Below are 17903 nucleotides of genomic sequence, written 5' to 3' on the forward strand. Positions count from 1 at the left end.
CATTCTAGACTGTTTTCTAATGAGGCCAGATCATCTTAAATAATTTGCAAAAGACTTAAAGTTGCTGTGAGGGTTTTTTGGGGTAGGGAATATTTATCCTCTTATACTAAAAAAAATACATCAATAGAGACTACATTGTAATACATAAAAGCAAAAGAGAATGTTCTAATTGTACAGACTTTAATTCCTGACTTCTGAATCCAATATCAATGTTTCATAATGCATGTCCTGGTTTTTCATTGCTGTTTAGTTCTGATACTGCTGAGGATACTTATTTTTGGATTTTTAGATATTAGCATGACAGGGTCTTGGTAAATAGTGTGCGCCTGGTCAACATTTATCAGTAGCCACGCTGAAAGAGAAGGAAAGACTAACATAAACTGGTTAAAAATGTCACTGTGGAATTGCAAGTGTGAAATGCAGATCAGCAGGAGAGAGTTTGGATTTTCTGCCAATAGAGCAGGATACTGATAATGGATTTTTCCATAGTTTGACCATGCTTTAGTAATGTATGCAAGAGAAATATCTGCATCAATTAGCTGTAATTTTTGAATTCAACTGTTTATTTTTCTGACAGTCTTTCTTTTTGAAAATACTTGTTAAAACATAGGAAGGAGCTTTGTTGAGTCTGTTTCACCATTCTGATCTATACAGGTACGTTTTCCAGAAGAGTATTTGTTCCCAGCAAACTGCATATGAGGATCAAATACGATTTTAGAAATTGAGGACTCTGTCCCAATTCTGCAATGCTCAGGCAACATGTTTTTCTGCAAAGACAAGTTGCTTTACATTAAGTCATTTAAGTCCCAGTGCCTCCTTGGAAGAAACCTTAAAGAGGAATTTGTTTTGCAGTTGGTTAGTCCGAGGCATGAAATACTGATAATACCAGATCATGAGCAGCTTTTCTCTCTTTAAGAGGAGTTAAAGTTCTTGTTATTATCTGATACACTTCCAGTTCTCAGAGGACTTGAGGGGGAAAGAAAGGTGACAGGCTTATATCCCTCAAGTAGTTCCTCATTCAGCCCTATTTACCCTTAGGGTGGTTTAGATTAGGTACAGGGTCATTTTTAATTGCATCTGGATATCTGAAATTAAGTTCTAGTACCGAAAGAATCAGGTATTACCTCTTTTCCAGAGGAGAGAGTTGGAGGAAATTCTTATCTTCCTACCTGTGTCAGATGACTGCATTAGCCCAAAATGAATCCAAATCTGTAGTTCCCTGGATGTTGTGATGCATTTGAATGCAAGTTTGACATAAAGAGAATCCTTAATTAACTATTTATCCTCAGGGAGTTTCACAACACGAAGTTGCAGGGTTATACTCAGAACTCTTTGTTGCTCATGAATGTAGAAATCAATGTACATTATTTTCAGTTTGGGTTGTTTGGGTTTTTTGGTTTTGTGTGTTTTGGGTTTTTTTTAAATTTTTGTAACTTCTGTTGTTGTCATATCATTCAAGGTTCTTACTTTTCAACATCTGGTATTTTTGTAAAGGGAAAATTACTCATCTGCTAACTGCTTATTTGGATATACCAGAAAGCTTCCTTACTCATTCTCTTGGCAAACTGGAGAATTCTGAGAGCAGAATACAGCATTTTCTGGTAAAAAAAAAAAAAAAACAACCAAGAAAAAAACCCAAAAAACCCCACCCAACCGAAAATAAATGCTACATCTATAAACAAGTTGACTTTTGCATATAACATTAGAATTTTGTTCGTCTAATCTTTTTCATTTAATATTTACTATATATATAAATAAATAGAAGGAAACAGACCATCTATTAATTTGGCTTCTATTAGAAGGTTCTTCTTATAATCTTGATTACGCACAGTGCTTTCAGTACACTCTCCAATCAGAATTCAAATAGGTAATGTTAAGAATCAAGCTAGTGCATAAAAGCAATGTCTGCTGGGGGAAGACATGCCACCTGCAGATATTGACAGAAGTGGGGAGAGGAATGCTGAAGGCCCTTAAAGTTCCTTGCCTGTCTTGTGTTGAAGGCTTGAGAATGAAGAATGAAAATTCTGTGGGATGTTATCTTCAAAGATGCAGAAGAAAGTAAGTGTTTTACACTTAGATCTGACAATTTTAAAACAACACAACAATTTTTGAGAATTAAATGTGTTTCAGAAATGACTAGCACATTTCCAAGAGTCTTGTTAGGCCAATTTTCATAGTAAATTTCTTTTAGAGGTAGTTGGTTGCATAATTACTTCAAAATATAAATATCTAAGTATAGATTTGCATTACAGTGGCTGCAACTGAATATGCAATACCTGACAATAGATGCAAGTTTGGATCTGCTTTAATATTTGCAAGAAAAATTCTTTTACAAAATGGCAGTATATTCATTCCATATATGTAATCAAAGCATATAATTTACTTTCAAGACAAGCTATTTCTTCAAAAACGTACGAATTTATTTTCCTATTGTTGAGTAGTTATTAAGCCTTTCCTCTCAATATTTTTTCCATAGTAGGTAAATATCAGGACTGTGTTCTTCCTACATTTAATCACTTACCAAAGATGTTTATATCATGTGTTCCTGTGCCAGGGACAGACTATTATCTATTAAGGACAGGAAAAGCCATTTCAACTTTACTCCAGTAATTTAGGATTGCACAGTAACCCTATATATTCTGCAGCCTGAATTCCCTAGTAGTAATCTGTAGTAATCCTTGATTTTTATTTTTTTTTTAATATGATAGGTACACTATCATCCCCTTCCTCCCTCATTTCATCTGTATATCTCCTTAGTTTTAGCTACAGACCTCACTAATAAAAATCACTAGTCCTAAAGATGTTTGAGGGGGGAAAAAGGGGAATGCATGATCCATTTTCAAATAGTCATGTTTAATCTGTTCACTAGAGCAGGATTTAGGGGTATTTTGGCACTGAGTAATGTGCCATTTAAAGTTTCATTTGCATGGCTAGAAAACAGTTTTGCATGCACTTTAGGGTGATTATTGGGTAATGTTTAGTCAAGCTTCAGTAGATTTTGAACAGCTTCGCAATATACCATCTACTAGCATGACTTCCTTCAGCACCAGATATGCTTTTCTTTTCTATTCCTTGGTAAAGGTGTCTTGGAGGAAAGCAAAATGAAAGCAAAAATGAAAGCAGTCTCTGACTTCTACATTGGACTGTTTCTTTGGTGAAGACTCTAGCATCAGACAGCAGATAATGTTTTAGCTGATCTTCTGCATCTCTCTATTCACGTAGTTATGTTTTTGTCACATGTACACTGATCTGTTTCTATATTGTACCACGTAATTTATTGGTTTTCATCTTATAAAGCAGATATGTAAGGCTGAACCCCATTTCTGTGAGGAACATATTATCAGTTCTTAACAGGTTGAAATTCCTACTGACTACCAACAGTAGGATAGTCTCTGAGACCATCCCTGCTCCCTTGGAATAGTCTAGGGAATAATAGCAACCTTCTGGAGATGGCCCTGGTAAACAGTATTGAGTAAAAAGGAATTTTCCAATCAGTTCTTCTATGAAAACAGTCTATTAGTTAATTAATGTCTCTCAGACTTTTTAACCCAGATGAAGGCTGAGGAGCCTACATTGACAGTGCTTAGGTATCTGTGGTAAATCCTAAATGCAAAAACCAATTTATGACATTGGACACAAAATGATTAGTGTCAATGATGTGAATACATGACCCAAACAGAATATATATAATCTGACTAGAGCTTCTGCAGATGAAGAAATTGCATTTGGATACTCATATGTGTTGGTTTCAAACAAACATGCTTCTCTTTAGAGAATGTAAAAACTAATGTAAAAACCATCTGTTTTCTCAGGTAGAAAAAGCATGATGAAAACGGATTTGCTTTGAAGTTTTTATCTGAACTGTATTTGCGGGGATCAAATTAGGTTTTGACTATGTAACTTCCTAGTTTTATACCAGAAAGATCAAGATACTATGATAGGTCATCCTTTTATAGGGATGATCATGTGCAGTTAATGTGGCTGTTTATGTTACTCTGCATGGTTTTGCCCTAAATAGGCTAGAGGGAACTACTCTATAAGTACAACAACCACTCACCTGAGTGATTCTGTGGTTCTTTCCATTTACAAGTGCATCATTTATGATGCTTCGTGTAAGGTGACTGGAAAAGCCAAAGGAATGTCTTCTGTCAAATAAAAATCCTAGATCAAGTTTAGAGCTTCATTCCTTCCAAAGTATTACAACTAAGTGTAATGGCATTTGACAGTATTGACATTTTTTATATGACTTCTTTCGGCTAACTCAGCATTCTAAAAAAATAAATAGTGTTCTCCCTTTGTGATTGAAAGGGTTAAATAGTACCAATTCATTACCACTCACAAAAGGATTTATTTTGTTCTCATAAATCAGTTTTATTCCACATTTTTATTATTCCCTTGGGTCAGCTGCTCCAATTGAAATCAATACAAGTGCAAGTGACACAATCAATCTAGATATTTGATTATGGATTTGAGACTCCCAGTTCTGCTCTGTGTGTTTAGCTAGTCTCCTTCTGATAGTATCCCTGGAGAATGGAAAATTCTTATTGGCATCCATGAATTATGGTCATAGATTCAGAAACCAGATACTGTGATAATCTCCATTTATGTATTGCTGCAGCTATCGAAAGAATGTTCTAACCATGGAAAAACAAACTTGAAGATTTTAAAGCTAACTTTCTGAAATTTTTTTAGTGTGTAAAATCTCTGGTGAAATAAACTCATCATTTGTCTATAAAACCCCTAAACCAAAAGGGATGAAATCAATAATAATACACTCTATCATCAGCTTAACACCACAAGTACAGCAAATGTTTTTGCTATTCTGGTCATTTATAGACAATGTGATGTTATGCCACTTGGGGTACTAAACTGTGCTGGAACACTTTCTCCTGTTCGTGTTGGGATAAGACCACCTGGACCCTGGAAGCCTGTGTGAAATCCACATGAGTTGGTTCTACTCATGTAAGGCTTTCCAGAGTTGGGTGACCTCACCCTATTTTATGATTTCTTTAGGTCATGGACTGAGTTCTTACAGTGTCTCCCTACAACACTTAGTACAGTGTGCGGGAGGGGTCCAGGACTGATGCTCCTTGGTGCTGTTGCAGCAGAGTGAGTTACAGTACAGATGAATATACTTAGACTGGAAATTTAATACTATATTGACTACACTGTTTTAACTGGAAGGTCTAAATGAGACAGACTTAATTGCAAGACTCATTGGACATGTCTATGTATATGAAAGAGTAATGAAAAAACCTAAAACAGTAATTCAAATTAAAAAAAGTTTATTCTTGACAGTTACATCTACAATTACAGAGTTTTTAAGTTGAAAGCCTCATGGCACTGAACTGGAAGATCAAAAGGGTAGATGAGACCACACACCAAACATTCTTCTCTGCCTGACATCATGACAGAGCCTAATCTCAGCTGCAGTCATTAACTATCCATGGGGTCTGTGCTAACTTTCTTGTATGAGCTCCCCCATCAAGCTGTGGGCTTTATTCATATTTCAGTCCACAGAATTAATAAGCATATAAATGCACATTCCTTTGTGTTTGTAACACTAATGATCACTTATTTCTACTGACAGGAACATGCTTTCATTGTAATGATTACCCCTGCTTTGCCTTAGGGTTCTTTAAGTATTCTGCAAATTTTCATAGAATCATAGAACAGGTGAGGTCAGAGAGCACTTCTAGAGATCATCTAGTCCAACCCCCTTCTCCAGGCAGGGTCAGCTAGAGCGCATTGCCCAGGACAGTGTCCTACTGGGTTTTGAATATCACCAAGGATGGAGACTCCACAACCTCTCTGGGCAACTTGTTCCAGTGTTTGACCAACCTCAAAGTAAAAAAGTTTTTTTCTTAAGTTTAAACAGAATTTCTTGTATTTTCTGTGTGTACCCATTGCCTCTTGTTCTGTTGCTATATACTGCTGAGAGGTGTCTGGCTTTACACCCCCACATCAAATATTTATACACATTGATAAGATACCTGCCCCTCCAGGCCTTCTCTTCTTGAGGCTACACAACCTCAGATCTCTCAAACTCTCTTTGTGTGACAGATACTTCAAGCCCTTAATCATCTTTGCATGGGGTCCACTCCAGTAAGTCCATATCTGTCTTGTACTGGGGAGCCCAGAACAGGATGGGCACTCCTGCTGTGTCTCACCACGGCTGAACAGAGAGGAGGGATCCCTTCCCTTGACCTGCTCGCAATGCTCCTTCTAATGCAGCCCACAAGGCTTTTGGCCTTCTTTGTCGCAAGGACTCATTGCTGGCTCATATTCAACTTGCTGTCTACCAGGACTTCCATGTCTTTTTCAAAGCAGAAAAGCAGCTTTCCAGCGTCAGCCCCCAGCCTGTACTAGGGGCCAGCTCAGAGTGACAGACAGAATGTTCAGCATTCTGTACATCTCAAGACAGTCTGAGATAGCTGTACCAAATTTAAGTCCGTGAAAAGTCACAGAAGGTGCCTTTGCCTGTTTTAAAGCGAGGGAAACTGGGCTAGCAAAGAAACAACTGGAGTAGTACAGGCAGAAACTACATCTGGGTCTTTGAGCATTCAGATTCCTGCAGTATATGACCATAAGGACTTTCATCTTGTTCTTCAAGTATTTTCTATTTTTCAGTCTTAAAACTAAATGCTTATTTAATTACCAGGGGAAAAGGGAAAAGCTAAGGTTTTTCAATGCAGGTAATACGAACTGTTAATTATTTACAGTAAAATTAATATTTTGGATTCATAGATTTTCCAGTTTGCCACAGTGCTTTTAAATTAACCATTTTGCCTCATCCAACAACTTCACCTAGCCCATGAGAATGAAAGTTTCTTCTAATAAGAGTTTTGGACTCAGTTTGATGGACTGAGACAATGATATGTTCTTAGGAACAATATATCTGCCAACTCAGGAGCAGAGGAATACATAGTGGTTTAGGAGATTGAGTCACAAAATTGGCAGTGTATTTATCTGAAATCAAAAACAAAACCACCAAAACAAACAAAAAACCTCACCACAAAACAGACACTCCCCCCCCCCCCAGCACTTTGTTGAAAAGAGGGATATAGCGTCAAAGCACAGAAACCACTTCATAAGATCAGTATAAGAATTGGGATGACAATTGGAGAGCAGTTCATTATTACAGCTCTTAGGAAAAGCGAGTCACCGATAATGATGTTATAGCTGTTTTTTTGTTGGGATAACTGAACTAATGGAAAGTCATTTTTTTTATTCAGAATACTGCACTAGAAACAGTGGGAAAAGGAGAGAGGGAGAGAAGAAAAATCTTAGCTGGGAGGAAATGAGTAGCTTTAGTGGAAGTTAATGAGGCTGAAGAATAGGCAAAACTAATGGACAAAAGAATGAGCTTACAGATAAGGAAGTGTGCAAATTCAGAGAATTTCCCCAAGAAAGTTGTGGTGCGAAAGAGCCAGAAACCAGTACAGGAACAGAAACTGGTGGACAATGGGGACAGGGTATGGGGAAAAGGGGTGAAAAAGTGAGTTCTTGTTTCATTTTTATTTTGCTATTCTGACATCAACTTTTTCTGTGGCCCAAGATAAGATGCTTAACCTCTGTATGTTCACACACATATAAAGCAAGCATAAAAATAGCTCTAATGTTTGTGCTAGTTAACTAAGTAATCTTTGTATAATTCTTTAGATCCTCATATGAACTGTTCCTTGACCTGGATTTTTGCTACCTTTATTCTTTGAGTAGTCTTCTACACTGGTAATAGTCCTGCTTTTATCTGTTTGAATATTGTGGAGCAACACTGTCTCTAATGTAAAAGAGGTTATCGGGACCTGTACGTACATAATGGAAACAGTATAGATTGGTAATAATATTTCAGAGCATGATACAAAACCTTACAATCTCTCAAAAAATACATTTTGCCATGTAGTAGCACACAATATCTAGTGTACTTCTGTGATTGAAGCCTCACATTATCTTGAAATAGTGATATTGAAAGAAAATAATACTCATTAAACATTTGTGATGATAAGACTTAAGTGTTTCAGGCCTAAGTACCTTTTAGTTGGAAATCTCCCTACATTTCACAAACTATGGTTCTGTAATACTATTTAAGTTCAGACAAATCTGGGGGTAAGATGAGCAGTCAGCCAATTTCTAGGACATCACACATAGGAAGAGATAGAAATCTGTTTTACAAAGGCAGCTCTGTGTTCTTATCGGACTTCACCAAGTCCAAAAAGTGTAAGGAAGCTGATTTTTGACCATTATCTTCTGTATAATGATAGCCAGCTCTTGATGATTGGGGAAAGACTAGCATGTGAGCATGCAGTAATATTTTTCACTAGCATGGCCTCCTTTCTTCCTGAAGTCAGCAGCATAGTTGTGTCAGTGTTTGTGATACTGACACATTAGACTGGTTATGTTTAAACTTACTACTTTAATAATCACAAGTACAGTGGTAGTAATAGAAGTCTTTGGTTATTGCCTACACATATGGAACATGATTTTTTTATGTTTAATACATAAAAAGGGAACATCTCAGTTTATTACCTTTTTCCTTAAAAACATTAGTTTTGATCCAGATGGAAAGAGTACCTTTAAATGTGGTAAAATCTAGAAAAAAACCCCAGTTTTTAGATGTGAGATGAATGGGTTTAGTTTGTATTATTTCTTTTTTCCATTGCAGTCTTTGTCATGAGAATGGTTTCATGTTGTACCATTTCCTGCACTCCTTACAACCTTTGTCACATGAATAAGATATCAGAACACTAATGACTAATATACAGTATTCTGTGTCTGCTGATACTGTACTGTACTACCGTGACCTTTGCAATATTATGTATTCTGATTGGCTGTCCATTTCACCTCTTTCCCACAAGTTAATAAGGCTGTAAAAAGGAAAGAACTTGAAATGGCCAGCCAGTCAAATTACAGAATATTGAAAAGGTCAGAGCAGTACAGCACACAGAAAAAAATTATGGAATATATGAGGCATTAAAATTCTTGTGACAATGATTATAACAAGAATGGAAAAGGATACCCATTTATGTTATTTCAATCTAGTGAACCCCATAGGATGACGGACCCAGGACAGCAGTAATCTACGCACCACCGACCCACAGGAGCTTTATTCACCTATTTACAGGGGTACTCAGTAACATGAATGCACATCTGCTTGGGAGCCCCCTTCAAAGTGTCCACCCAAAACCATAGTGAACCTTCAAACACAAATACTCACCAGCAGGAGTGCTGTGTGAAGCTTAGCACTTCTAAACAATGATTTTGAATGGAATATGTATTTGTGTATCTTTTTAATGAAAACATGTTTTATTACTTAACTTTGTTTCAAGAATACGTAGTTTTTAAGTATGTATATGTATATTCTTTAGCCCTGATTTTTTCACTTGGGTAATGTTTTCCTGAAAACCTGAGATACTTTGATCTGGTATAAACTAGGAATAAATGGAACAGCACAGCTTTTTCTCAAGTACCAAACTTAGCCCAAAATTCCCTCAGAAATACTGGGGGAAATATGGAGAGCCTTATGAGCAGAAAGGCTAGTGAAAGAACAAAACCATCACAATGCAAAAATATGGAAAGATTAAGGAGCATGGGAAAGCCTTTCGTGTCTGCAAAGGCTTTAGTCTTTTTTGAGAGGCTATAGGAGATGGTGGCTGTGAGCACCCTTCTGTCTGAATTCATCTTTTGGTAAGGGTACTTGCATGTCTAAGTATTGAAGGACATGGTGAGCTCGTTCTAGGAGTGTTTTCTGCCTCCTTAGTTTGTTCGTGTTAGCTGTGTCTTGAGGGGATCTTTCTTGTTGGAGCGCTGGTGACTGTTCACGGCAGAAGTTACGAGGCAGAAATGTGCAGTAACAAGGAGGTATTCTGGTAGAAACCACTTGTCTGAAGTAAAACAATATCTCTTAGGACTTCACCAGTGTCTGAGGCAGCTGCTGTTTACATCTGCGGCAGACTTACTGGTAGGCTCCAGTAGGACCTGTGAGCAGAATGGAGAGAAAAACACACATGAAATATGGAAAAAGAGAGGCCTCATCCATTTATACTCACAAATAGGGTCCACACTGAAGCAGTCCAGGGAGGAATGGCACAGAGTGATATGACAGGGTTATCGCTGTATCGCTTTCTGTCAGGCTGAACCTATGCATCTGCATTTTCCAGCCCACTGAAAGCAAAGTTTAAGCAGTGAGAAGTGGCAAAACTGCATATTGCAAGTCATCCCCAAGCAACACCTGCATTTTAAAAATGTTCTTCTAGTATTTTACTTGCCAGTATCAGTAAGTTGCTTGGCTAGCAATCAGGGTAAAATGCCTTTTGTCTGTGTACAATTCAGCTTAGGCAACTTGCAAGTGCACCTCAGCTTTTTATTAGAAGTAATGAAAAATCTTGAATTGCTATGTTGTCTAACTCATTGTAAATTTGCAAGTTCATTTTTGAGCTGAATAAAATGGTTATGTAATTACATACTTCTCCTAATTATTGAGTAATTATATACTTCTTATAATTGCCGAGTAATCACTCTGCTATAACTAGAATTTAATGTTACAACTAATTGTATAATTACTGTATATTAATGTTGTTATCCAGGCAACTTGGAATAGAGTGTTATCCTTTTAATTCCTTTTCTGTTACTCAAAACTGTATTTTTAAAAATATAGTGTAGTTAGCCATTGGAAGAAAGATTAATAGTGGAATAAAAATATCATCATCGTAAGTACATGCTTTCATTCTGGGCTCAGGTGGATGAGAATAAAAATATTAAGATATTAAAACTGTACTGTAGATTGAAAAAGTTTAATTTTCTCATGAACTGGGCACATAAATTGCTGTTAGGGAGCCTACTTTTATGCTTGAGGTTTGAATCTATCCTATGTGCCTTGATCTGTCAACACTGGATTTTAAAACTTTCCTACACATTTTAAGTGAAGCCTTTAAAAAATGCATCTCTTTTCACAGCCAGCCAAGCCCTTTAAGTGTTTCATGTCACTAGGACCTTAAGCATGTATATGTCATTTGGCCATTTCTAACGGCTTTATTGTTGTTAATAAAACAATAGGTGTATATAAGAGTTTCATGTTGGTGGGTGGGCATCGCAAATAGTAAGTTGCAGAGTGCCTGGTGGTGCACAGAAAAGCTGTGATAGATAATGGGAGAAATGCGCTTTGTTGGATTGTATCTACTCCCATATCACAGACAGGGACAGTTTCACAAAGATACAGAAGGAAGGTTTGATATACAATTTAAGAGCTGAGATCAAGTAATGTAGATACATTTTTCTACTGCTGGCTGAGTAGCCTGGGTACATAAGAGTAATCTCAGACAAAATAACTTTGCTTCAGCAGAATTGCTATGTCTGTATGTGGAATGTGTAAAATGTGCTTGTTCTTGCATGACAAGAAGCTTTGCCTCCATTGCTGGGGATCCCAAAATTAGAGCAAAGTCCAGATCATTCATTCATGGTAAAATGTCTTGAGAGCGTGACTGAAATGTACTGCAGATGCACGTTAGTGCACATCATAGAAATATGGAATATTTGAAAAACTGTTTCAGGTTTAATAAAATTTTGGTTTTAACAGTTCATTTGAAACTTGCATAAAAATGAGTAAACCCAATGAGTTTCACTTAAAAAATTAATTAAAAGAGAGTTTCTAGGATTTTTTTCACTTCTATTTATTTAGATTTTGTAGAGGACTCAGATGTGAATATTCAGTCTTCTGCATGTAACAATGCCTTAGTTTAAGATATTTTCAATAGTTATATTCTGTTTAATCTCATTCTTGTACCTGTGGTCTCAGACTGGTGTGATTCTGCTGTTGTTTGTAATGCAGAATTTCCATCGACTTCAATGTGAGAGCTCTCCATGGAATGATGGATAGTAGTAATAATATTAATCATTTATATAGCACTTTATATGTTCAAAATATTGGATAATCTTTAAATGAGCTCAGCTTTGCTCTCAGATACGTGAGTGAAATCTTCATTGAGTCAAAAAAAATTGTTACTTGACATACAATGTTTTATTTTCCAGTCTTATTGATCAGGTATTTTGAAAAGGTTTATTCTGTTATTTTCATAGGGTAGAATATTGTCTTATCTTAAGTCTGAGGTTTAAAAGGGTTGTAAAGGATGTGTAGGTTGCTGTGGTGTCCTCTGATGATTTCAACTGATAAACCGAATGCTTGAAATCCTTGTATTATCTTTGAGAGGACTGCAGGCCATGATGGAAAGCATGTGTTTCTTACTGCATGTGACTAATTCCTATGTATGCAATGAAGTTAGCTTATAAACTGCTAAGGTAAGTGTTTTTCTAGTGAATTCAAGAATACCAGTTTTTCACAGGCACAAGTATTAATGTTTTGAATTTGCAGTTATCACACAACTGTTGTAGAACATCAGTAATTTCTGAAAACTGACTTCTGTTTGCAGCTTTGCAACTGCATGGTCAGTTCATTTATTTTTCAAGTTTTACAAGTACCACAAACTGTTAGCAAAAGGAGGGGAAAATGGTGAACAATATTTTTTCTTCCAAATAGGCCATTTTTTGTTGTTATTGGTATCAATATCAACATTTCATTTGAGTAGAAATAAGACTTGGTTCATAAAGACAGTGAATTGTAGCAGATGCAAGGTCTAATGTTTGTTCTCCCCCCCCCCCTTTTTTTTTTCATAACAGCTAATGCTAATTATTCTATTGTAAATGGTACTCGGATGTTATGCAGCAGCAATGAATCCAATGTATGGGTACCTATTAAAGGACTGATTCCATTTTCTAACTACACAGTACAAGTGAATGCTTCCAACAGCCAGGGCAGCTTGATAAGTGATGCTATAACAATAGTCATGCCTCCAGGAGGTAAGTATGAAAAAATGCTTTTTCTGTGCATGTAACAATTACACAAATACTCTGTTGAACAAAACGTTATTTATTATTACAACTGAGGACTGGAAGTTCAGAAGAATATGTTTGCATTAGTAGTTCTTACTAACAAAATTGTTCTTTTCAGCTTCTAATTTGTCACATCGCTCAATTTAAGAACTAGAGAATGAAAACAGGTAGTTGTATAGGTAACATATTATGTAGGTGAGAAGTGCATTATATACTTTTTTTCCCCTGTGAATGGGCTTGTATTCTATCAGGTACAGCTAATCTAATCTAAGAATATAAAGTCCCCTGCATTTTGTAATCTGTTTTAGAATAAAAGTTAAGTGTTGACAAAGAGCACTTACTGGATATACTTAGATAATTTGTTTAATAATAGTAATATAAACCATTGGTAATATATTGAGCCATAATTCACAAACTGGTGTAGCTGTAAGAAAGTCAATTGCCATGTGCTGATTTACAGTGAATGAGGCTCTAAGCCACTTTGGGTGTTATCTTCATAAAAATTTGAAATAAGAGAATTGAGCAAATACTCCCTAAACACTGTGCATGTAATTTTTTTTTTTAATGAAAGCTTAAATTTACAGCTGATATATATGTGTTCCTTTTGCATTCTCTTTTCACAGATATCCTAGTGAATTAGCTTTTGTTGAGTAAATGCCAGTGGAAACAATTAATTTAAGGCAATTTTGAATTCTAAAGTGAGAGCCCAACAAAACTAGATCTTGAGAGAAGTGTAGGTGTAGCTGATAAGCAGGAATAGTGTAAAGTGACACACATATCATTTGATAGAAAAAAAAAAAAAGAAAAAGACAAACAAACAAAAAATCCCATAAATCTTACAGCTCAAAAACACAGTTACACTTGGAACAGTTCACTTGCAAACAAATGGATTGGTTTTGGGGCTAAGCCAACAGAAAGACTTCTGAAAAGTGAATAAATAAAATGCAGAGTTTGTATGACAGATTACCGAACAAGAAGGAAAAGGTAAATTCTCAGAACATTTTATACTATTCCAATCTGGTTTCCAAATTCTACCTAATATTAACAAATATATGTTGTCATATAATATAAAACTGCATCTGAGTTTTACTGCTCACTTAAGACTGAGCAGTAAGACACTGACATTTCTAATCCCAGCGTCACACTTCAGTTCTGCATGTAGAAATAACAAAATTTGGTAGTGAAAATTTTGCCAAATAAGAAGGTAAAGGATCTTTAAAGATAGACAAGGATGTGCACAAGTTTATGACAGCCATTAAGATACACTTTCTTTCATCATTAGATTGTTGTTGATTACAATTAGAAAACTTATAGCTTTGAAATTATCTTTTTTATGACCTTGTGGTAGTTTAAAAGCAATACCTCATTGATTAAATAGGTTTTAGTTCATGCTTCCTTTTAGTTAATGATCTGAAAACATATTATCCTGATTTACACATAAAATCATGCTGAAAAGCATGTGGCATTCACTAGGATATGTGTGTTTAAGTAGAATTAAATTAGCAGTGAGAGTTATTAAAGAAATCTTCCATACTATTGTCCAGTGGACTGTGATCTGTAGTGAAATGAATAATAAATGAAGCAGTGCATATGAGAGAAGTACTCTCACACACACTGTATTCTCACAATGTGTGAACACACATACAGAGACACACGTATATATCTAGGACAATGTATGTTTACTTTACTATGATGTTTATTATAGTGACTCTTTGAATGCCATACAATTCCATTGCACGCTAAATTATGAGTATAATGATAATTTTACACTGGGCTGTATTCATTCACTTACAAACACTTTCTGTATCAGTAAATGAAATCTAGATGCTACTAAAATCAGAACAAATTTTATTTTTTACTTCAGTGACCAAGATTTCACTTTGACAGAAGTTTTGTTTGATCAAAGAGTGAAAGAGGTCTCACTGTATACAAAATCACAGCCTTTTAATGAGTGTTAAAATGTAGCATTCTCTTCTCAAGCATAACCAAAAACCTTTTCAAAAATTTGCATTGTGGGGAGTACATCATGGAGCTTGATGGAAGATTGTGTAAGAGGGAGAGTGATAGAGGACAAAGGAGTGTTCCGTTTTGATATTACTGCAGATCACTGTTTTTCAATTATGATACAAATTTTCTTGCAATGTGCATTTCTTCTGTTTCATTTGTTATTTAAAAAGTAATGCACATAATATAAAGCGCACCAAATCTGTAGTGTTACCTGATTGAATATATCTTAATTTCTCATCAAGCTGATTTGCCATGCTTAAAGTCAATGCTTAAAAAAAATCTTAGAAATAAGGAATATATTTTATCTAAGCTCTTGACTAAAATTGCAGTGCAGGTTCAAGAGTTCTTGGAAAGATTAAAAAAATAAAAACTGAATCCAAATGTTAATCCATAAATATGAAACTTTCTTTTGACCCTTACCCTGTAGTGGTCTGGAGTTACTAATGGGGTTAGGATTTCAACTCTTAATGGGACTTGGTGCATTAGTGTTTTGTATGCATGGAATTCAGCATTCAGTTTAATAAGTGGTTGACATTGGTGATGTCCCTTAATTTGCTTAAATCTAATTGGCTCTTTTATCAGTCAAACCTGTATGGATTGGCAATTGATCAGAAAGGGTCAGCCATGACTCTGCATGTACTTAAATGCTGGAACCACCAGTTAAAGTCACTGTTGCATAATAAGAAGCTGAAACCATGAGAACAAATGATCTTCAGAGTCGGAAGGCAAAAGAAAGCGGAGAAGTTTTTCAGGATGTTCAAGTTCAGAACAAAGGCATTATGGAGTATATAAATTTTAAATACACTGCTTTTTGCCTCAAGACGTAAAGCTTTTTTTCCAGATGAACTGAAATCTTGTCTGAAACTGTCTTTGTTACATCAAAGAACTGCATAGAAAGCTAAAAGAGATGGAAGAAGCATAAAAGGGCATAGTTTAAAATGATTAGTGACAAATTTCATACTGCAGAGGTAGAAGTAAATTTTTTTGAGTTTTATATTTTTTCCAAAAAGAATAAATTTGATCTATTTATCTTGTCCTAAACTGCTTTGGTAGAAGCTGTAAAAAATAATATACTAGCCAGTGCTTCACATTAGCTTGAGGATGCCAGCCAGTAAAAGATCTGGAGAACAAATTGTTTTAGAATTAATTTAATTAGGTAAATGAATTGAAATGGTACAGCAGATGTAAAACTGCAAAGATCTGGGAGAAAATATTTTGTACAGAGTCCGTAGATATGTTTCTTCTTAACGAGTGCTATTTCTGATGTAGTGGCACATAGAGGATCCCATTAATTTAGGATTGCTTTGTAATAAGAGATGGTAAGCTAACAGAAAAGAAAGTTGCAGTCACTACTTAATAGTTTATACTCTAGTTAAATCCATTTGTTCCCTTCCTTCGACCAGAAAAACCCTAGTATGGAAGGGAATGAGAAGTCCTGTATGCAGAAAGGAACAAGATAGATTAGTTTGAAAAAATAGGTGCAAAGAGAGATAGCAGAGAGAGACAGGCTGGTGATCAGATGGGAAGCAGGAAGGTGGAGGCTCAACCATCACCTCCAAAGCACAGAAAAGAACTGGATTCCCAAGTAATGACAAGAGGTATGAAACTGCTTGTGGATGGTAATTCTGTATCACATTGCAGAGTTGTGTCTGTGTGGGTACTTGTGTGGGGGATTGCAAACCATTAACCATTATCTATAGAAAAGAGCCTCCAAGAATTGATACATTCCCTATGTAAAACATAAAAGGGAAGACACTCTGGAAAAAAATATTTGCCTAAGCAATGAAGTGCCTCTTCAATCTCTGACATAATTTAGGAAGTCTGTTGTTCATTTATATGCTCTGTCTGTGATTTGCACAACATAGGAATGTGAAAGATGTCAGATTTTGTCTTGGACTCTTAAGCACCTGCCCTTTGCTGGTCCCTTGTTTGCATATGGGATGCCACATGCCTCTGTCTGCAACTTTGGGCTAGTTCGCAGCAGCAAAAAGTGAACCTACATACTTGTAGCTGTTGATGTTTGTTCAACATCTACAGAGGATGGTGTACTGCAACCAGAGGATTTCAGCCACTTTTAGTCTAGGTAGCAACACCTCTGAGACTGGATATTGAACCACATCATAGGATCATCGATCTAATTATGCAAACAAATAAGAATAACTTCATACAATTTACATTCACATCTGAAAGCATTTGCTTATGCAAGTTCATCACTGAAGCCAACAGGCCTTCTTAGATGAATGAATATTCAGTAAACAAAGCAAACTGATGCTGTTAGGCCAGAATTATTTAGGAAGAAAAATCAAACCAGAATAAGCTAGTTTTCCCTCTGACACACGTTTGTTTTTTGCATGATGCTCAGTATCACATTAAGAGTCACACCATAAAACTTGTTTTGAGAGAATTTCCTTTACTTCAGATTTCAGGTATTTCTGAGACATTAGTTGTCTTTTGCATTTCTCCCCTTTTTTCTATTATGTCTTTCTTTTTTTCTTTTCCTGTAGACTTACACTAAAATCCAACAAGATTCTTTTTGTTCTATATCTTCTGTTTCTTTTTCATTTTTTTCCTCTTGCAGTCTTTCATGTCACTTGTAAAAGTAGAGTAGTAAAAACAGAATTTAAAAATGGAAAAAAAAAAAAAAGTAGATCAGAAAAGCTTTGGCATAATTCTGGTTTATTCATTGTGAAAAAAATATATTAAAAAATCCAAATTTTCAGAAATTTGCATTATATCTCTGTAACTTCAGAATAATATAATCTCTGAGTTTTTTGAAGAACAGGAAATATTTTAAACAAAATTGTTGTAAACAAGCCAACGGGTGGGATGGGGAGTGTTAACAGAAAGTTCTTAATGAAAAATTGTGACCATATCTTTTCTAGAGGTAGTTTAAGGAGAGAGAAGGATAGAGTAGGGAGGGGGAAGAAGCTCTCCTACATCTCTCATCAATGACCTAGCTAATTAAAGAGTGTCAGTGGCAAGCTGTGAAAATTGTCCGTTCCAGTTCCTTTTGT

At 35.8% G+C, this 17903-nt stretch overlaps 1 protein-coding gene across 1 annotated transcript in view; it reads left to right on the plus strand.

Annotated features, from left to right (window-relative positions):
- The window catches only part of USH2A (usherin), a 390731-nt gene that overhangs the window by 215522 nt on the left and 157306 nt on the right, over positions 1–17903 (plus strand). Inside the window, exon 37 of the mRNA XM_074817915.1 lies at positions 12670–12849. Coding sequence (XP_074674016.1) covers positions 12670–12849 — 180 coding nt within the window. The remainder of the gene's footprint in view (positions 1–12669; positions 12850–17903) is intronic.

This window comes from Strix aluco, chromosome 3 (genome assembly GCF_031877795.1).
Source record: "Strix aluco isolate bStrAlu1 chromosome 3, bStrAlu1.hap1, whole genome shotgun sequence".
NCBI classification, from domain to species: domain Eukaryota; kingdom Metazoa; phylum Chordata; class Aves; order Strigiformes; family Strigidae; genus Strix; species Strix aluco.